Genomic DNA, 15,312 nt, shown 5'->3' with positions numbered 1-15,312 from the left:
CCACAACAGAAGAAACAGAGGCTCTGAGTCTGCTGGAGACAACAACTTGGGCGAAGAACATGGACTTAAAGAACTTCTGGACGTAAGGTGATTGCCAGAGGTTGATTTATTATGCTCAAGACAAGCAAAGTAACATTTTTTGGAGTAACCAAGGCATAGGACTTGCAGAATTTTTTTGGATTTTCTGTTTAAGCATAGAAAAGGAAATGAAGTGGCTGACAATCTGACAAAAGAAACACACAAACAGGGAATACATAAACAACAATGGTTGATAATGCCTCACTTCATAAACTCACTTCATAAACTCTCTATTTTATTTAAGGATTTATGTTTTTCAAATTCCGTCTTTAACTCTAGCTAACAAAATAGGTCTAACACAGTCTGTTGGTAGACACCAATACCTCTCCCCAGTTAGAAGAGACAAGGGAAACCAACAGTTTGGGAAACCCCATGTACCTTTCCCGTGTTTCAATATAAGCAATTTTCAAAAAAAAAAAAAAAAAAATCTTCCGATCTCCTTGAAGCTGACGATAATTTTCTGCTGCAAGTCTGCAACTACCAGATGAACTACAAATTACATTTGCACTTCAAATCAGACCATAGGCTTCTCCGAGAAATCATGGATTGGAAGCTGTCAACAATGTTCGTCTCTTGCAGGTCCCGAGGTAGTACAAATGTTCATCATATTTATTCATCCACAAGCATTTGCTCAAGGCCCTTATAGCCACACATCTCAAGTTCTAATCCCCAAGGTAAATCATCCGCAAACTCCTGGTGATTACAGGTTACAAAAATTCATCACTGGTAAAGTAAATCTTTACATAAAATTTTATGATCACCACACATATCTCACTTATATGTTATATATATATATATCACACGTGTTTGATGCCTATAAACATATATATGCACCAATATGTTACACACTGATGGGAGTTTCCGACAGATCTTCCCATCTTTTTTTATTCACGTGTACTTGCAATAAAAGAGTGTAGAGAAGAACTGTATATGTTTGAGACCCTGGAAACTGGGACCATTATTCATGACATGAATTCTCTGGCATTCCCTTTAAAGGAACCGATGCTTTGGCGTTCTTCACCATGAGCTAATGAAGCTGCGTCGGGATTTCCGACGGAATTGTTTCTTCGTCACGCACCAAGTCTCACAGAAAGTGCTCATCTGTATCAATATAAAACTCTGCTGTTACAATCCCAATAGAGGGATAAATGTATGTGAACCCAAAAGTGACTCCTGTGTGTGTGAGGTATGATGAACTTGAGTAAATCCACATTTATTTGAGCATTAAAAGGATGCCATGCAGTTAATACAGGGTTTTACTCCTTGTCATGGCAGTATCATGTACAAGGACGGAGCCGAATATGGTGGACTTGCAAAAAGTTGATCAAATCTATCGAGTTGCACAAATGTATCCTTATATTTGGGACGCATGCTCTATGTAGCAACACTAACAAAGTAACAATATGAAATTGGTATAGCTTTTGATATATCATATGTAGTCTAATCTCCAAACATGTTATTTTGGAATTTAGTAATCTTACATTACTGATTGTCTTCGCACCAAACCATGCGGATTCAGCCCCATATGCAGGGGGGAGAACTCTGAGTCCTTCAGACAGAGATGATGTAAGAAGTGACCGGAGCTCCTTATCTAACCTCTCTGAAATAAAATGGAGTTCAGAGAAAGTAAAATTTCAAGCTTCTATGTTGTCTTTGATAATCCTCTTCCGCTGTTTTCTTCAAGTATTTGTAACACATACTTTTATTTGTGCAGGAACATAAGATAGGATCAAATGCTTACCTGGTAATCCTAACAAACATGCAGTTCCACCTGCCAAAACCACGGTTTTAAACCATCCACCATCTACTGTTGCTTCAGCAGCTTGACAGCGATTCATGCAAAGTGCTATTGCATGATGCAAACCAATTGTATTCCTGTAAAAGCAGAGACTCATGTAGCTTTCCACGAACTAGGTTACGCAAATAAAATTATTAAGAGACGATATCTGAGAGAGGTAAAAAGACTATGAATAAAACTTAAACAAGATTGGAAAATTGGGATTAAAGAGTACTTAAAGGATGTTTATGGGGTTATTTAAAATACAGTTTTGAAAACTCTTAACAGAATTTAATAGCTTGAAACTTGAAAGGTTATGTTCTGCACATCAAGGACTTCGTAATAGATTTTAGCTAACAGCAGCTGATTTTCCAGCTCGATCACATCATTGTCATATTCAACCTTCTTTGATGACATATGATTTGAATATTAATGGCGATGCTCTTATTAGTAAATCAAATATCCAAAAATAAAATTAAGAAGCATAAATGTTTTCTGCTTGCTTTCCTGATTCATAATGTACCTGAATCTAGTGAAGCAAAAGTGTTAATGACAAGTGTTGTATGAAAGGGTCATTGTTAGGCTTTGAAGAGGCATCAACCTGTTGGGTGAATACCCAATGCTCAGTTTTGTGATTGAAGTTTCAGAAATGTTATTTAGGAACCTTAAGTGCTGCAACGTTCTTAAAAAATAAAGCTTTTATAAAGATCAAAGAGACACAACTCCAACAAGTTAAGGCAGGCCCCTCTTAAACTTAGTAGGAAAGTACATATATCAAGGATGAGAACATACACTCCTCCAAGTTGTGGCTGGAATAAGATCTCTCCTGTTTGAAAGCATTCATCCGAGAGAGTAAACCAACCTTCCCCTGCAACCTTAAATGATGCCTGTTTATTCTTGCTTAACGCTTCTTCATAGTCAGCAGCAACATAGCACAGATTCTGTAAAATATAACAGCCACCATCAATAATTTCCTAAGCCTAATCCCGGCAGGGCTTAATAACCTCTACTTAAGATGCTAAAGGAGATATGAAAAATAATTCAGGACTACAGCATAACCTCTTTTAAAGTCCGGACGGTGTATAATGACCCAAATCTCATATTTTTTTGTTGCATCTTCTCCTTGAGAAATCCTGTGAGTTTTGAAGCTCCTAATTCAACAACTTCCACACCCACATCCCACATCACTTTACCTCGTAAAACTGTTAAGCATCACATCATGTCTTTATATGAAAAAGATGTAGGGCCGAAAAAAAGGAAGTCAAGTTTATGTTTAGTTAGTGATTGGGCGTATGATAACTAGTCATGGGACATCATCTCGAACACATTTGTACTAAATCCTTGATCCCAATTTATAGGAGAGATAATAAAAGGCTGAAATGACTTGCTTACTTGGAACAACAGATGTGACATTGAACCCAATATTTACAACAATTCCTGAGGTTCTCCTTGCGGCATACAATGCTAACGTTGCCTATGTGATTCAAATGTCAAAAAACAACTTGAGTTTTTCTTGTGACATGTGTTGGGATATGATACTGGATCGAATTCGTACTCGTAGAAAATCTTACTTGATTTATTACACAAACAGCAGGAACATTCATGTCGAACAATACTTGGTGAATGGTTTCTTTAAGTTGCCTTCGAGCTGCTTTACCAGAATCAGTACCTGGATAAAGATAAACACAACATGTTACGTCTACAGCTAATTTATGTTAGTTCCACTGCCTCAGGAAATTCATAGCCTTGATGTCAAGGTGGTCGAAAACTACAATAGGAAGGTGAACTCCTCAAGTTCCATCGCAATAGCACAAGAAAGACAAAGTAAAGCACATCATTGACGGAGTCATGTAGACAAACCATGTGATTGACTGATGGGAATGGAAACAATAATCGGCTGTCCTGATGGTTTAACCTGCATCCTGTGATGACATACAAGTAGAGATTAAAGTATGTCAAAAATAGATGGTGTAAGAGAAAAAGGCACTTTACAAACAACGAAGCCAAGCATCAAGTTACCTTTCATCAAAACTCTAAACTATAAATTCACTAATCCAGCACACATGAAAGAAAAACAAGTTCCTTAGAGAATTCCTATCACTCTTTTCACAATAAAACATGAACTGGTTCGGTGAGTATAACTTGACGAAATTTGAAAAAATTCAAAAGCAACCAAACTTCCAAGTCACCCCTAAGGCTTTTAAGTAAGACATATAAAATGCAATAAAAAGGGTTTAATAGTCACACCTACTATAAATTGTAGCAAAAAAGTGTCGAAGCCTAGAGTACATAGGAGATTCAATGTTACCAAATTCCTGCATATCACGGAGGATCCAGTAAAAAAGACAATGTCAATGGAAAGTGAAGACAAAGAATACAGGATTATAGTATAAAGACAAATTCAGTCATTTATTGGAGACGATAAGAAACCCCTCTACCAAAAATGTTGCTGACCGTCCAGACGGAGAAGCATATTTGCTCCAGCCAAACTTGCAATAACCAGTACCACCTGTAAAACAAAGGAACACATTATTTGCAGCAGGGATAAAAATACTAACACTACAGCGAAAATTTAACACAACATAAACTTACCATCTATAATAACAGAGCCAGTTAATTCAGAACGTTGGCCATAGATGCTCATGAAAGACAAATGAGGAGATTGACTACAAAATGTCCAGAACAAAAATAACATGTTAAAAACTGAGAATGATTAACAATCATACCAATAACTAGCTGGATTCAAGACTTCCAGCAACACACACACACAAAAAGAAAAGAAAAACAAAGAAATCGTAACATAAACACTTAACTGGGGAGGAAGAAGAGGATAACCGGATCTCAAATGTTTTTCAGCGAAAACAATAGAATCCCATGTGGAATAATCATGGGTATTAAAATTCTGAAGGAAGAATACCCAGAGTCGATTATCAGAAACAAGTAATCTCCATGACTTACAAACAAGGGCAAGTTTAGCAGATTCTTTAGGACCCAAAAATTTAAGAATTTGATGGAATATATCTGAAGGTATTTTATCAAAAGCTCCTGTCGTTGATGTCAAGTAACAATATTTATTATACAAATCATCACTTTCTTCATACATCAAATCCAGATTCCTCTTTCTCTGATCATCAGTGTCAGAATAGCAAGTAGATGAGGAGCTGAGCAGACGAGTAGACATGGTTTCCCATACCTTCTTTAGAAGTATTGACATGATTAATGAACCCTGAATTGAATCGATGAGAATGAAATCAAATTTCGCTCAGAATTTGTCTCTGAATTTAATCATTTTAAATGAGAATGAAAAGTCTTTTACCAAAATTTTATCTGTTCTGTTGGAGAAAAGATGGAAAGAAGGTAGTGAGCCGTCTCGTCTCTCTCATTTTAGTTAACAATACGTTGCAATAATAGCAGCCGCAAGATCATCCACATCCCACGTGATGATGATCCCACATCCAAAGTCCATATTAACTGCGAGTCTGCGACTAGGACAGGCCCTGTCCGACAGGGTACGGGAGATTTGCCTGGTTAGTCCAAACTCCAAAGCCCATACTCTTAGGATCCAGAGATTTGCCTGGTTAGTCCAAACTACCTGTCTGACACAAACAAATTAGCCAAGGAGTTCCCGAAAATTTCTGACATAGCTGCAGTGCTAGTTCAGATGATGCCACTCAAGGTATGAACCCACTTAAGTAGGGAGTTTGAGTTACATTTCATTTGAAGCTAAGAGAGCTCACTATGATCTTCATTTGCTATGACAGCCCATCATAACTTTCTCAATAATGTTAAAGTTGTTTAACATAATTCATTTGACATCTCTAATATAAAAGTGAAAGTAAGAAAAATATCTAAAGGTGCCAAGGGAATTTCTTTGTTTAAATACACAACTTCACTAGTTCTTGTTTCGGGGAAGTAAACATGTCAGTAACAGAACCTTCTTCAAAAAGGTCTAAAGGATAAGCTACATAACAAATATATCGATTGTCTTCTCCAGCAACGGGATCGATGTCATAGCATCTTCCTTTGTAACGATCAAGGCTGGTAAGTCCATCGGTCCACATAGTTGTCCATGTACCAGTAGAAGATTCGGCAGCTACCGCGGCCCCTGCTTCCTCAGGTGGAACTCCAGGTTGAGGAGTAACTCGGAATGCTGCCAAGATATCAGTATCCTTGATTTCATAGTAAGGATACTGATATCAAAGTTAATAAGATTAAAAGAACAGCATTGTCAAAGTTGGTGAAGCTCTTGGAAGCATTCTTAACTTATCACCGAACTTCTTCATTCGCCTCGTTTTATCACGACAGTCAACGGCATCAGGTGACGGTGCTCTGTTAGAGAAACAGAACCACTTCCTCAAGTACGGCGGCATTCTTGAACAAAAACTCCAGAAACCTAAATTCATTTTGACATCCGTAAACTTCTCTAAACTCAATATACTTGAGATGCGAGAACATATGCGGTGATGACAACGTCACTTCCCAATCATCAACGTCTGCCAAATTCCACTATACCCAACAAATAAAAAAGATCGTCAACAATATGCATGTTCAAAGGTTACCAAACAATTGACTTAAGTGACAAAAACTTGACATCAAACGAAGATGTGTCGAGTGCTTCATGATACAGTCACGAAATACTGGGCACTTTCTGGAGCATTTCTGGGCACTGATGGCGGTATCAATAAAAGCTCCAAAGATATAACAAAAAAGAATCAACTAAAGGCGGTACTATTACCTCTTTTGATGTTAAGAACAGAGATTCAATATTAGGTGAGATCTTAAGTAAGTATGTTATTGCACACAAGCAGCCTATTGTAAGGCAAGTTTCCAGCTTCAAAAGCTGTAGATTACAAAATTCAGCGGGTTGCCTGCCCAATAAGTTAGGAACTTGTGACAGAACCTGCACAAATAATACAAAACTCATGTACTCAATGCTGCGCCAAGAACATCCAATAAATATAAGAAAATACAAAGATAATATAGAAGTGAAGACAAATGGTCTGCAACTCTGCAACCTCTAAACATACTAATTTTCAAATCTCAAAAACTTGTGGATCTGTCCCTTTAAAAACACTAGTTATGGGAAAGATACACTAGCTCATATCTTAACTAGTTGTTGCAACAAACGAGCAGGCTCCCAATTGACCAGAGTGGTTGTGAAACGACCAGGCTCATCATCAAAACAGCAACAGACAACCAAATCAATAAGCCATGTTTCTCATATACCTCATTTCTTGAGAAAGAGAGATGTGGGTGTGTTATGGGTACGTGCCCATCTGATTGCCTAATACCTTACAACTGGTTAAAATTTGAATAGTTCATTTTCAGCCGATTGAACGTCAACCGCTACTTGATCAGCTGAACAAAATCTTGTCACACTGGGTTTAGATCGACGTTATCAAATAAGGTTCGGTAGCAGAGGATTTACTAGCTGGGACAATCTAATGTTCAACCCAACCTGTCACTTTACTAATGAAATATCTAACTAAAGCTAATTATCATGAAAAAACTCAACAAAAAAAAGGGAAATAGCCATACCTAAAGGAAACAAGGTGATAATGTTAGTTCTCTCACATTATGGAGCGCCCTCAAAAATTTCATAATACGCTTCGGGAAAAGTTCTTCAATAACTTCTGCAGAAAGCTCCAAGTCTATTGCTTCTTCTCCCCATGCAACATCTCCATCTTCTACTTCTCTCAGTTTGATATCAGCAGTGACTAGAGAAGAAAGGTTCTGTATATAATATTCTTGTAACATGTAATCTTTGCATATGAAGGATGTGAGATTTGGAGTAACTAATTTGATAATCTTGGCCATATTATAATGAGGCTGAGCAAGAGATCCATCATTGCATATCTCAAGGTGCTTCAGTCCAGAAGACTCGATAATAACAATTGAATCATCGCCAGCTTCCATCAAAAAATCTCTTATTAGAAGCGATTCAAGAACTGGACAACTCGAGATGAGCTCATTAACTAAGTTTACATCTTTCGTACGAAACGAACAGAGCGACAAAGATGTAAGCCTAGGTAAACTCATCGAGCTAGGAAGAGTGATATCTGAGTCTGATCCGCCGAATTTTAGTACCAACTTTGTCAAAGATTTAGAACTAAAGAGACTGTTGGGAAGCGTTAATACCAAATCACCACAATCCACATCAACCGATATTTCGTGAACATTACGCTTGATGGAAGCAGTGATCCATGTATTTAGATGCCTCGGTATTAAATCATTCATGTAATCCCACTTAAGATGAAACTTTTGTATGTCAGAATTGTCTCTCAAAGTGAGTACCTTATCCACAAAATTGATAAATTTCTCCCACGGCACAACATTAAGATCTTTGAATGCATCAGGGTCAAAGTTTAAAGTTGAGATAGCAGACCATACGTACCTCCATCTTCTAGACAAAGTGCTTGTTTGGACTACATATTTCATGTCCAAGAAAGAAAGGATCTGATGTATCAAGGGATCTGGTAAATTGCTGATTCTGTCTTCATTAATTGAAAATGGTGAATTTCTTATTTCTTCCATGAGTTAGCCCGTGTTACAAATTTTAGTTACTCTGTGAAAAAGGGTAATCTTAAGATCTTGGTCTAAAGAGAAGAAAAACCCTAACAAAAAAACACAAATGAAATGAATCGAGCAACGACTTCATGAATTAAAATTGTAATTTCATAATAAATGAAGAATATGAAAGCTAAAATAAAACCTAACTAATAACTTCAACAAGAATCAGATGAAAAACAAACCTTCACAGAACCTAGGGTTTCAACCAGCGAGGGAGATGAAGAGGATGTGTGTGCATTACCTGAAAAGGGCCTTAATGGCATATCGGGGCTTCGGTTAGAGTGAACATCGATTGAAATCTTAGCAGAAGTGAACAATTTCTCTTATCTAAAACCCTAAACCTCTACAACCGAATTCGTAGTTTTAGGAAATTCATTTGGTTAGCCACCGTAAACCAACAGCATTTTTAGTGAAGTTACAGTGGTGTCTTCAAGGGCGCTAGTGGTATTACGGAGGAGTTGATAAACTTTTTTTTTTATTTTTGTTAAAGGGAGAGCAAAAACTGATCTGAGAAGAGAAGAGCGAAAATCGTTGTTCACTCGGTAACTAGGCCGATTTGTATACAGAGTCAAATTTTGAGTTTTTTTTTGCCCCAAAAGCCCTTTAACCTAGTCGCCCTTAAACCTAACCTAATGTAAGTTAACCTAAGATATAATTATGGAAGGGACCAAAAACCAAAACGCCGTTAAACCCCTAAATCTACAGGGGGTTAGTCGTGGGAGAGTTCGAGAGACTTTAATGTATTTGGGTTTTCTCCTGTTAGTCCTGAGGGAGTTTGAGGGAGTCTCTCCAAATCCCCGTTAGTCGTGGGGGAGTTTAGAGGAGTCTCCTAAACTCCCTAGAAACACCTGTTAGTCGCTGGAGAGTTTAAAAAAAGCTCTTGAACTCCCTGTTAGTCATAAAACCCTACAATACTAGGGAGTTGGTTGCTTTGGGGAGTTCGAAGGAGTTTTTAGTGTATTTTGGTCTCACAACAAATCTCTCAAAAGAGTAGAGATTTTAGTGTATTTTGGTCTCACAACCAAATTTGGTTCAAAATCTTTCTTTTCAAATCATACGGATTTCTCAAATCTCACCAACAAAAATGTTGTTCCCAACATGATGAAATGATTGTCAGATGATGGCCATTATGATACGGTGAAACATTTCTAGGAAAATATTAGGATAGTGATCTAGAGTCCATGAAAACGTGTGGATATATAGATTTGTTTAGATCTACATATCCCGTAAGATGCACCAGCAAAAAAAAATGTAGAAGTCTTCACAATTAGCGCTTCCCTGAGTTGATTTACATTACCACTTCTGCAACCACCGTCAAAACTATTTTCTCACCACTACCATCACCACCTATAACCAACCACTACTCCCTTAACCACCCCAAATAAGAACCCTAATTTTAGAAATAAATAAGATTCAATAAATGCTATAGCTCGGAGAAAAGATTTTGAACCAAATTTTAATTCCATCACAATACGTGACACATTTGGTCGCTCTAGGTGGACAGTTAGTAAAAACTTCAACAGGAAAATGTGGAAAAATGTTCGTGAACAAAGGGAGTTAGAATTGTATGGAGACCGTTAAATTGAAGGGAAAAAAAATTATCTCGTTGCACAAAAAAACATACTATTGATACAGAGATATGATCATTTTCATTTATTTTTTTTTCTTTTGATTAAAGATCAATGTTATTTGCAAATGAGGGTTTATTGTTTCTTAAAAGAGAATGAGTTAGGAGTGAACTCTCTCAAACTCCCCCAAACTCCCTCTAATAAACTCTCTCAAACTCCCTACACTCCCCCAAACTCCCTGAACTCAAAAACACCAAACTCTCTCAAACTCCCTACACTCTCTCAAAATCTCTCAAAATTCCTGAGATTTAAAATACACTCAACTCCCCAGAAATCACTCGAGGACTAACCCCCTGCATTCATGGAAGAATGTGGTGATTTGATAGGAAACCAGGAACCAATTGCTTCAAATATACAAGGAACCTAGTGCATAACATTTTATTGATCGGAAGATTTACTTTTGCATGAACTTTGTATTTTGTGGGTTGATTTGTCTTGCAAGTGAAATAAGACATTAACGTGAATGAGAATGAGAATGAGAAAAAGGTTCTGGAAAGTATTACCACTTTACAAGTTCACTTTGTCTTCTTCTATTTCTTTCTTTGGTATAATTAAGATCTTTTATGAATGAACATAGTATGTATGACCAATTAATTACGTGACCGTCGGAAGCTTGGATCAATCTTGTTAGAGTTTAAATGGTATCATCACTTTTTTATCACCATATATATAAATTTTCACTTAATATCTGATTGTCCAACATCAGATATCTGTGAGTAAATCACTTATATTTTAAACAATCTTAAACAATAGTTAGAAGAGATCTTTAAGGGGCTATTTCATTGAGTTAAAAAGACCAGTTGCTTGCTTAGAGCTTGATTTTTGTTTAGGGCTTGAACGTGGAAGGAAAAAAAAGAACAAGGAAGAAGCAGTTCGACTGGATACTGTTCTTCGTGAATAGTCTTTCTAAAACTGGTGAGTTAAACTGGAGCATTTGGGGATTAAGCGTGTCAAGGTTATTTCAGTCCAAGTAAAAATTTAATATCCGAATCGGCCTAGTTGCCGAGTTAACTATGATTTTTGCTCTTCTCGGATCATCTTTTGCTCTCCCTTTAACAATTTTTTTTTTGTTGTTTTTTAAACCAGTGGTGCGGCTAGGATTGATTAGTACTAGAGATGGCCATTTGCCCCACCCAAATCCATCCTCGTGGGTACCCGCCCCATTTGGATAAGGTTTTACCCGCACAAATGGGAATGAGGTCGGGTATGGTTAATACCTGAAACCTAAGCTACGGAGATGGGACCAAGGTAGTTAATATCGCGTATCAGTCTCGTATCGGTCGGGTCCGATACACCTATACAAAAGATAATATCGGTTTTTATCGGTGATACAACATTAGAACTAGAATTTCAAATATTTATAAAACCATAGTAAAAAATTATAAGAATCATGCATATATCTCAAATTTTCAAAATACAAGGTTGTTCATTAGCTAGCATTGTGATTGTTGTCCTATTATTCCGGCAAATCTTTCTTATTATCCTTCACTTTTATCTTTTACATTTCCCTGCCTTGCAATTGAAAAATGGTTTCCATCTTATATCCTACCAAACAGTTGTTGATTTTATATCATAATATATTATGAATTTTTTAACTTCTCCAATTGACGTTGTACTTGTTTGTAAAGACTAGATGCATGTTGATAGAAAATTTATTCCTTGAAACGATATTATCGGTGTATAAGTAAAACCGATATATCGGTCCGTATCGGCCTGTACAACCGATAATATCGTTCCATCTTTGTATCGCCGATATTTTCAGTATCGTATAGGTATTTTACGATATCCGATAAAAACCTGTAATATCGGTCTGTACAACCGATATTGACTACCTTGGATGGGACGGGGATGGGATTCAAGGTCCCCGCCCCGTAGCTTTCATATTATAAGGGTTTCGACGTTTATGCAGGAATTTGTATCGAATTTTTACTTCTGCCACTTAGTCGAGCTTTCATTCATTTATTATATTCTTGATCGTTTTTGTATATTCATGACTTTCACTTCTTTGTTGTGATCAGACACATTCTCTAAAATTTAAATAGAGAAAATGATGCAGATAATTAAATGGTTAACGTGGACGAAGACATAATGAAAATGGAAAAAGTAGAAAAACTAAAATGTAGAAAAACTAATAAGTCATTTAAAGATTTTTTTTGTTTTAAGATGAAATTCTAAATTTAAAATTTTGGAATGCATAATTCTTATGTTATTGTTTTTGTTTGAACATATTTAAGTTTTGATTATAAAACAATTTATGTATTAACTCATTGTAACGGGTAACTCATGGGAAACCCATCCCATATGGATATTCCCTGTACCCTCCCTACCCCATTTTATTTGGGTAATGGGATGGATATGGGTATTTTTTTTACGAAGGGGCAGTGACTGGGATTGACATACCCGCCCTATACCCGCCCATGGCCATCCCTAATTAGTACTATGAAACCTATGCATGTTCCAGCGCAAGGCTACTAATGGGGTACCATATTTTTTGGGGGTGTACCAATCTAACGGTAATAGATAGTATTTTGTCTTTTATGCAATGTGGTTCAAGTGGTGCAATTTACACTTATGACATTTTTACCATTTATTTATAGTATTAGGCATATTCCTATGCACAAGGTTAAAAAAAATTTTTTGACGTACCAAGTGGCATGAAAATGAGTTGCGTCACTTTGGGAAAACCACGGAGCGATCAAGTTTCTAGCAACCGAAATAATTAATATTGTCAGCGATGGAGTCTTTATCACTAGTGCTACCAAGAATATCGTTTCCAACGACTAGTTCCTGGTCGCATATAAATAGGTGGTAGCTCAAGGAATGAGACCTAAAACTATGGTTATATTTACACCTGCAAGTATACAGGGTCAGATAGTAGATAATGAATAAGCAGGGGAAGTCCACAGGGACAAGGAGAGAGCTGGTGTTGTTTTCTAAATATTTCTAGTGACAGTGACTAAAAGCACTAGGGCATTTGAATCCACCCAATAATCCTAAGCTAAGGCAATGCCTATTCAAATTATGTTCTTGTTCTTTTCCAGATAAAACTACAATGAATGATCTCTCAGTTAGTCTCCCTAACTCACCCCTAGTATAAGTTGTCTTCTTACAGCACAACCTATCACAGGCTCATTTGGTTCAATTAGCTAACTGTCATTCCTTTATCAATTAAGCACATTTCTTCCTCCAGAGAGGTCTCAAATGGATGACTTATCAACCAACTTCACTAACTCACCCCTAGTATCAACTGTCTTCTTACAGTACAATTGATCACAGGCTAATTTGATCCATTAGCTAACTATCATTCCTAAAGCAATGAAGCACAACAAGAACAACAACATGAACATGAATTATCTTAACATATGATTATGGGTTTCATCAAAACCCTAGTTATTAAATTATAACATGATGAACACAATACTGAAAATAAACTACTACAACTTGGTGCACCGGCTACTCCGAGCATGCCCCAACACAACACACAAGCCTTCTATTTATACATGCAAACCAAATATCCAAAAATCCCCAAAATATAAAATCTAGGGTTACACAAAAAATCCGAAATTGACCTTTACCTAATCTCTGAAATCAATCAATGGTCTCGACCCATTCTTCTATTGCTTCTCCTCTTCCGTAATTGGTGGTTTGATTTCACTAACTCTGTTTCTCTCAAACATAGTTTCTAGGTTCACTGGTTTTGAAAAGATAAAAGGGTTGAGAGAGAAGGAGCTAGAGGGTATCATGGTGGTGTCCTTTAGTGATGGCGGGGGTGGCTGATTGATGGGGTACAGTGATGGAGGTGGTTGAGCGGAGTTGGTAGCGGACATGGTGGTGGTGATGGTCGCTGTAGAGGAATGGAGAAGATGGAGTCGATGGTTTTGGGAAGAAGGGTGCGTTTGTTTTGCGGGTATAGGTGTTAGGTACTAGGGTGTTGAGTGGGTTTAGCAATTGTTGATGCACAGCGAGGATGAGACGTTGGATGCGAAGATGATGGATCGATCTAACGGCGAGATGGAAGGAAGCGGGGAGCGACCGTTGGATGCCCGATACAACGAAACTGACGGCTCAAGATGGAGTTAGGTGTTGTAGTGTTTGACAGGATCTTCAGACTTCGATGCACGACGATGAAGCGACCGTAGGATGCTGAGATGATCCAATCTGACGGCTGAAGATGAAGGCGGGTATGGATATTGGAAATGGGTTTGGGTGAGGGTTTTGGGCCTTGGGTATGCCAAGCCCATATCTTCTTTAAGGACAATTCTTCCTCTTCAAGCCCACTTCTAGCCTTTGAGTCTTGCGCACGACATTCTTCGCGGCTTCCTTGCGTGATTCCTCCCGGCTTTTTCACCACTTTTCTGCTCTTTTCTCTCCGCGATTCATCCAAGCTTTATTTATTACCTAAAAATGCAAAATTAATTAAGAAAAATATTTATTCTTGAAAATAAAGAAAATACAGAATATGGGATAAAATGGAGAATTAGAGCACAAAATATGAGTTAATTGCCAAGAAAAAGATATAGAAATATGCACTTTTTAGCACTCATCAAATACCCCCAAACCTGAATTTTACTTGTCCTCAAGTAAAACAAAACTAAGGAAATCCTACCTATACCACTGTCGCTGGTCTCTCGAATGCATTTAGCGTATGCACTAAGCCTTTTAAACCACTAAGTGTCCCTAGTGGACGAGTGAAGTCTCGTGAAGGTTTGCTTAGAACGTACCTACAAAGTTCTAGGACAAAATATAAGCTCAGATTCCATCAAATGTGACATGTGCAAGACAGTAGAAGCTCACAGCAAAATGGAGATGTCAATCTAGCTATCTAAGGCACAATCCTAGCACTGATAACAACTAAAGACACGTGATAAGAGTGTAAAGTGTATCTACACATGTTTCTAGAATGACCTGAAGTTATGACTACTAATCACCAAGAGATAGTTTTTAGGCTAAGAACCGAATTCTAAGCCAAGCTAGCTGTGTCCGGCTTTACGAGAATTGTGAATGTTCACCCAATGAGTTGGTGATATTTCAGTTTACCCGCTTAGTTATACATCGATGGCTGCACCCTCCTTGCTTATTACAAGACTATTTACAACAAAAAGATGACTCTTTACATGACTCTTATTTACATTGATTACTCTCTTTTATTTTTGGAACAAGAGAGAACTATTGTCTTTAACATGACAAAACATGGAATAAATACTTGATTTTTTTTTTATTTTTTTTTTTTTGATTTTTTTTGATTTTTTTTTTTGATTT

General features: G+C 37.2%; 2 protein-coding genes across 4 annotated transcripts; both read right to left on the bottom strand.

Annotated features, from left to right (window-relative positions):
* Positions 1–299: 299 nt before the first annotated feature.
* Positions 300–5,221, bottom strand: LOC113301275 (actin-related protein 8-like). The gene is made up of 12 exons (XM_026550045.1): positions 4,669–5,221; positions 4,448–4,521; positions 4,294–4,364; positions 4,103–4,170; positions 3,716–3,777; positions 3,427–3,524; positions 3,248–3,329; positions 2,915–3,057; positions 2,648–2,796; positions 1,820–1,953; positions 1,560–1,678; positions 300–1,179 (listed from the first exon to the last, which is right to left on the bottom strand). Exons 1-12 carry the CDS (start codon positions 5,067–5,069, stop codon positions 1,096–1,098), a joined length of 1,485 nt encoding a protein of 494 aa, XP_026405830.1. The 5' UTR covers positions 5,070–5,221; the 3' UTR covers positions 300–1,095.
* A 533-nt stretch (positions 5,222–5,754) lies between these two features.
* LOC113301263 (F-box/LRR-repeat protein At3g58900-like) lies at positions 5,755–8,880 on the bottom strand. 3 transcript variants are annotated; one of them, XM_026550034.1, is made up of 5 exons: positions 8,608–8,880; positions 8,325–8,469; positions 7,430–8,226; positions 6,591–6,755; positions 5,755–6,361 (listed from the first exon to the last, which is right to left on the bottom strand). In XM_026550034.1, exons 2-5 carry the CDS (start codon positions 8,353–8,355, stop codon positions 6,188–6,190), a joined length of 1,167 nt encoding a protein of 388 aa, XP_026405819.1. In that variant the 5' UTR covers positions 8,356–8,469; positions 8,608–8,880; the 3' UTR covers positions 5,755–6,187. The 3 variants fall into 3 exon arrangements, with proteins under 3 accessions (XP_026405819.1, XP_026405812.1, XP_026405805.1); XM_026550027.1 differs by having other exon boundaries at positions 7,430–8,420; XM_026550020.1 differs by having other exon boundaries at positions 7,430–8,420; positions 8,667–8,880.
* Between the last annotated feature and the right edge of the window lie 6,432 nt (positions 8,881–15,312).

The sequence above is a fragment of the Papaver somniferum genome, chromosome 1 (assembly GCF_003573695.1).
Source record: "Papaver somniferum cultivar HN1 chromosome 1, ASM357369v1, whole genome shotgun sequence".
NCBI classification, from domain to species: Eukaryota; Viridiplantae; Streptophyta; class Magnoliopsida; order Ranunculales; family Papaveraceae; genus Papaver; species Papaver somniferum.
This window is presented reverse-complemented; position numbering and strand designations above follow the sequence as displayed.

Excerpts from the sequence above, each read along its gene's own strand:
- LOC113301275 (XM_026550045.1), bottom strand. The coding sequence starts at position 5,069 with ATGTCAATACTTCTAAAGAAGGTATGGGAAACCATGTCTACTCGTCTG. Across the intron at positions 4,522-4,668 it reads TATCCTCTTCTTCCTCCCCA|TCAATCTCCTCATTTGTCTT; the intron begins GTTAAGTGTTTA and ends GACATTTTGTAG. Across the intron at positions 2,797-2,914 it reads CCGTCCGGACTTTAAAAGAG|AATCTGTGCTATGTTGCTGC; the intron begins GTTATGCTGTAG and ends TATATTTTACAG.
- LOC113301263 (XM_026550027.1), bottom strand. The coding sequence starts at position 8,389 with ATGGAAGAAATAAGAAATTCACCATTTTCAATTAATGAAGACAGAATC. Across the intron at positions 6,756-7,429 it reads TTTTGAGGGCGCTCCATAAT|GTTCTGTCACAAGTTCCTAA; the intron begins GTGAGAGAACTA and ends TTATTTGTGCAG. Across the intron at positions 6,362-6,590 it reads TGTTCTTAACATCAAAAGAG|TGGAATTTGGCAGACGTTGA; the intron begins GTAATAGTACCG and ends TGTTGGGTATAG.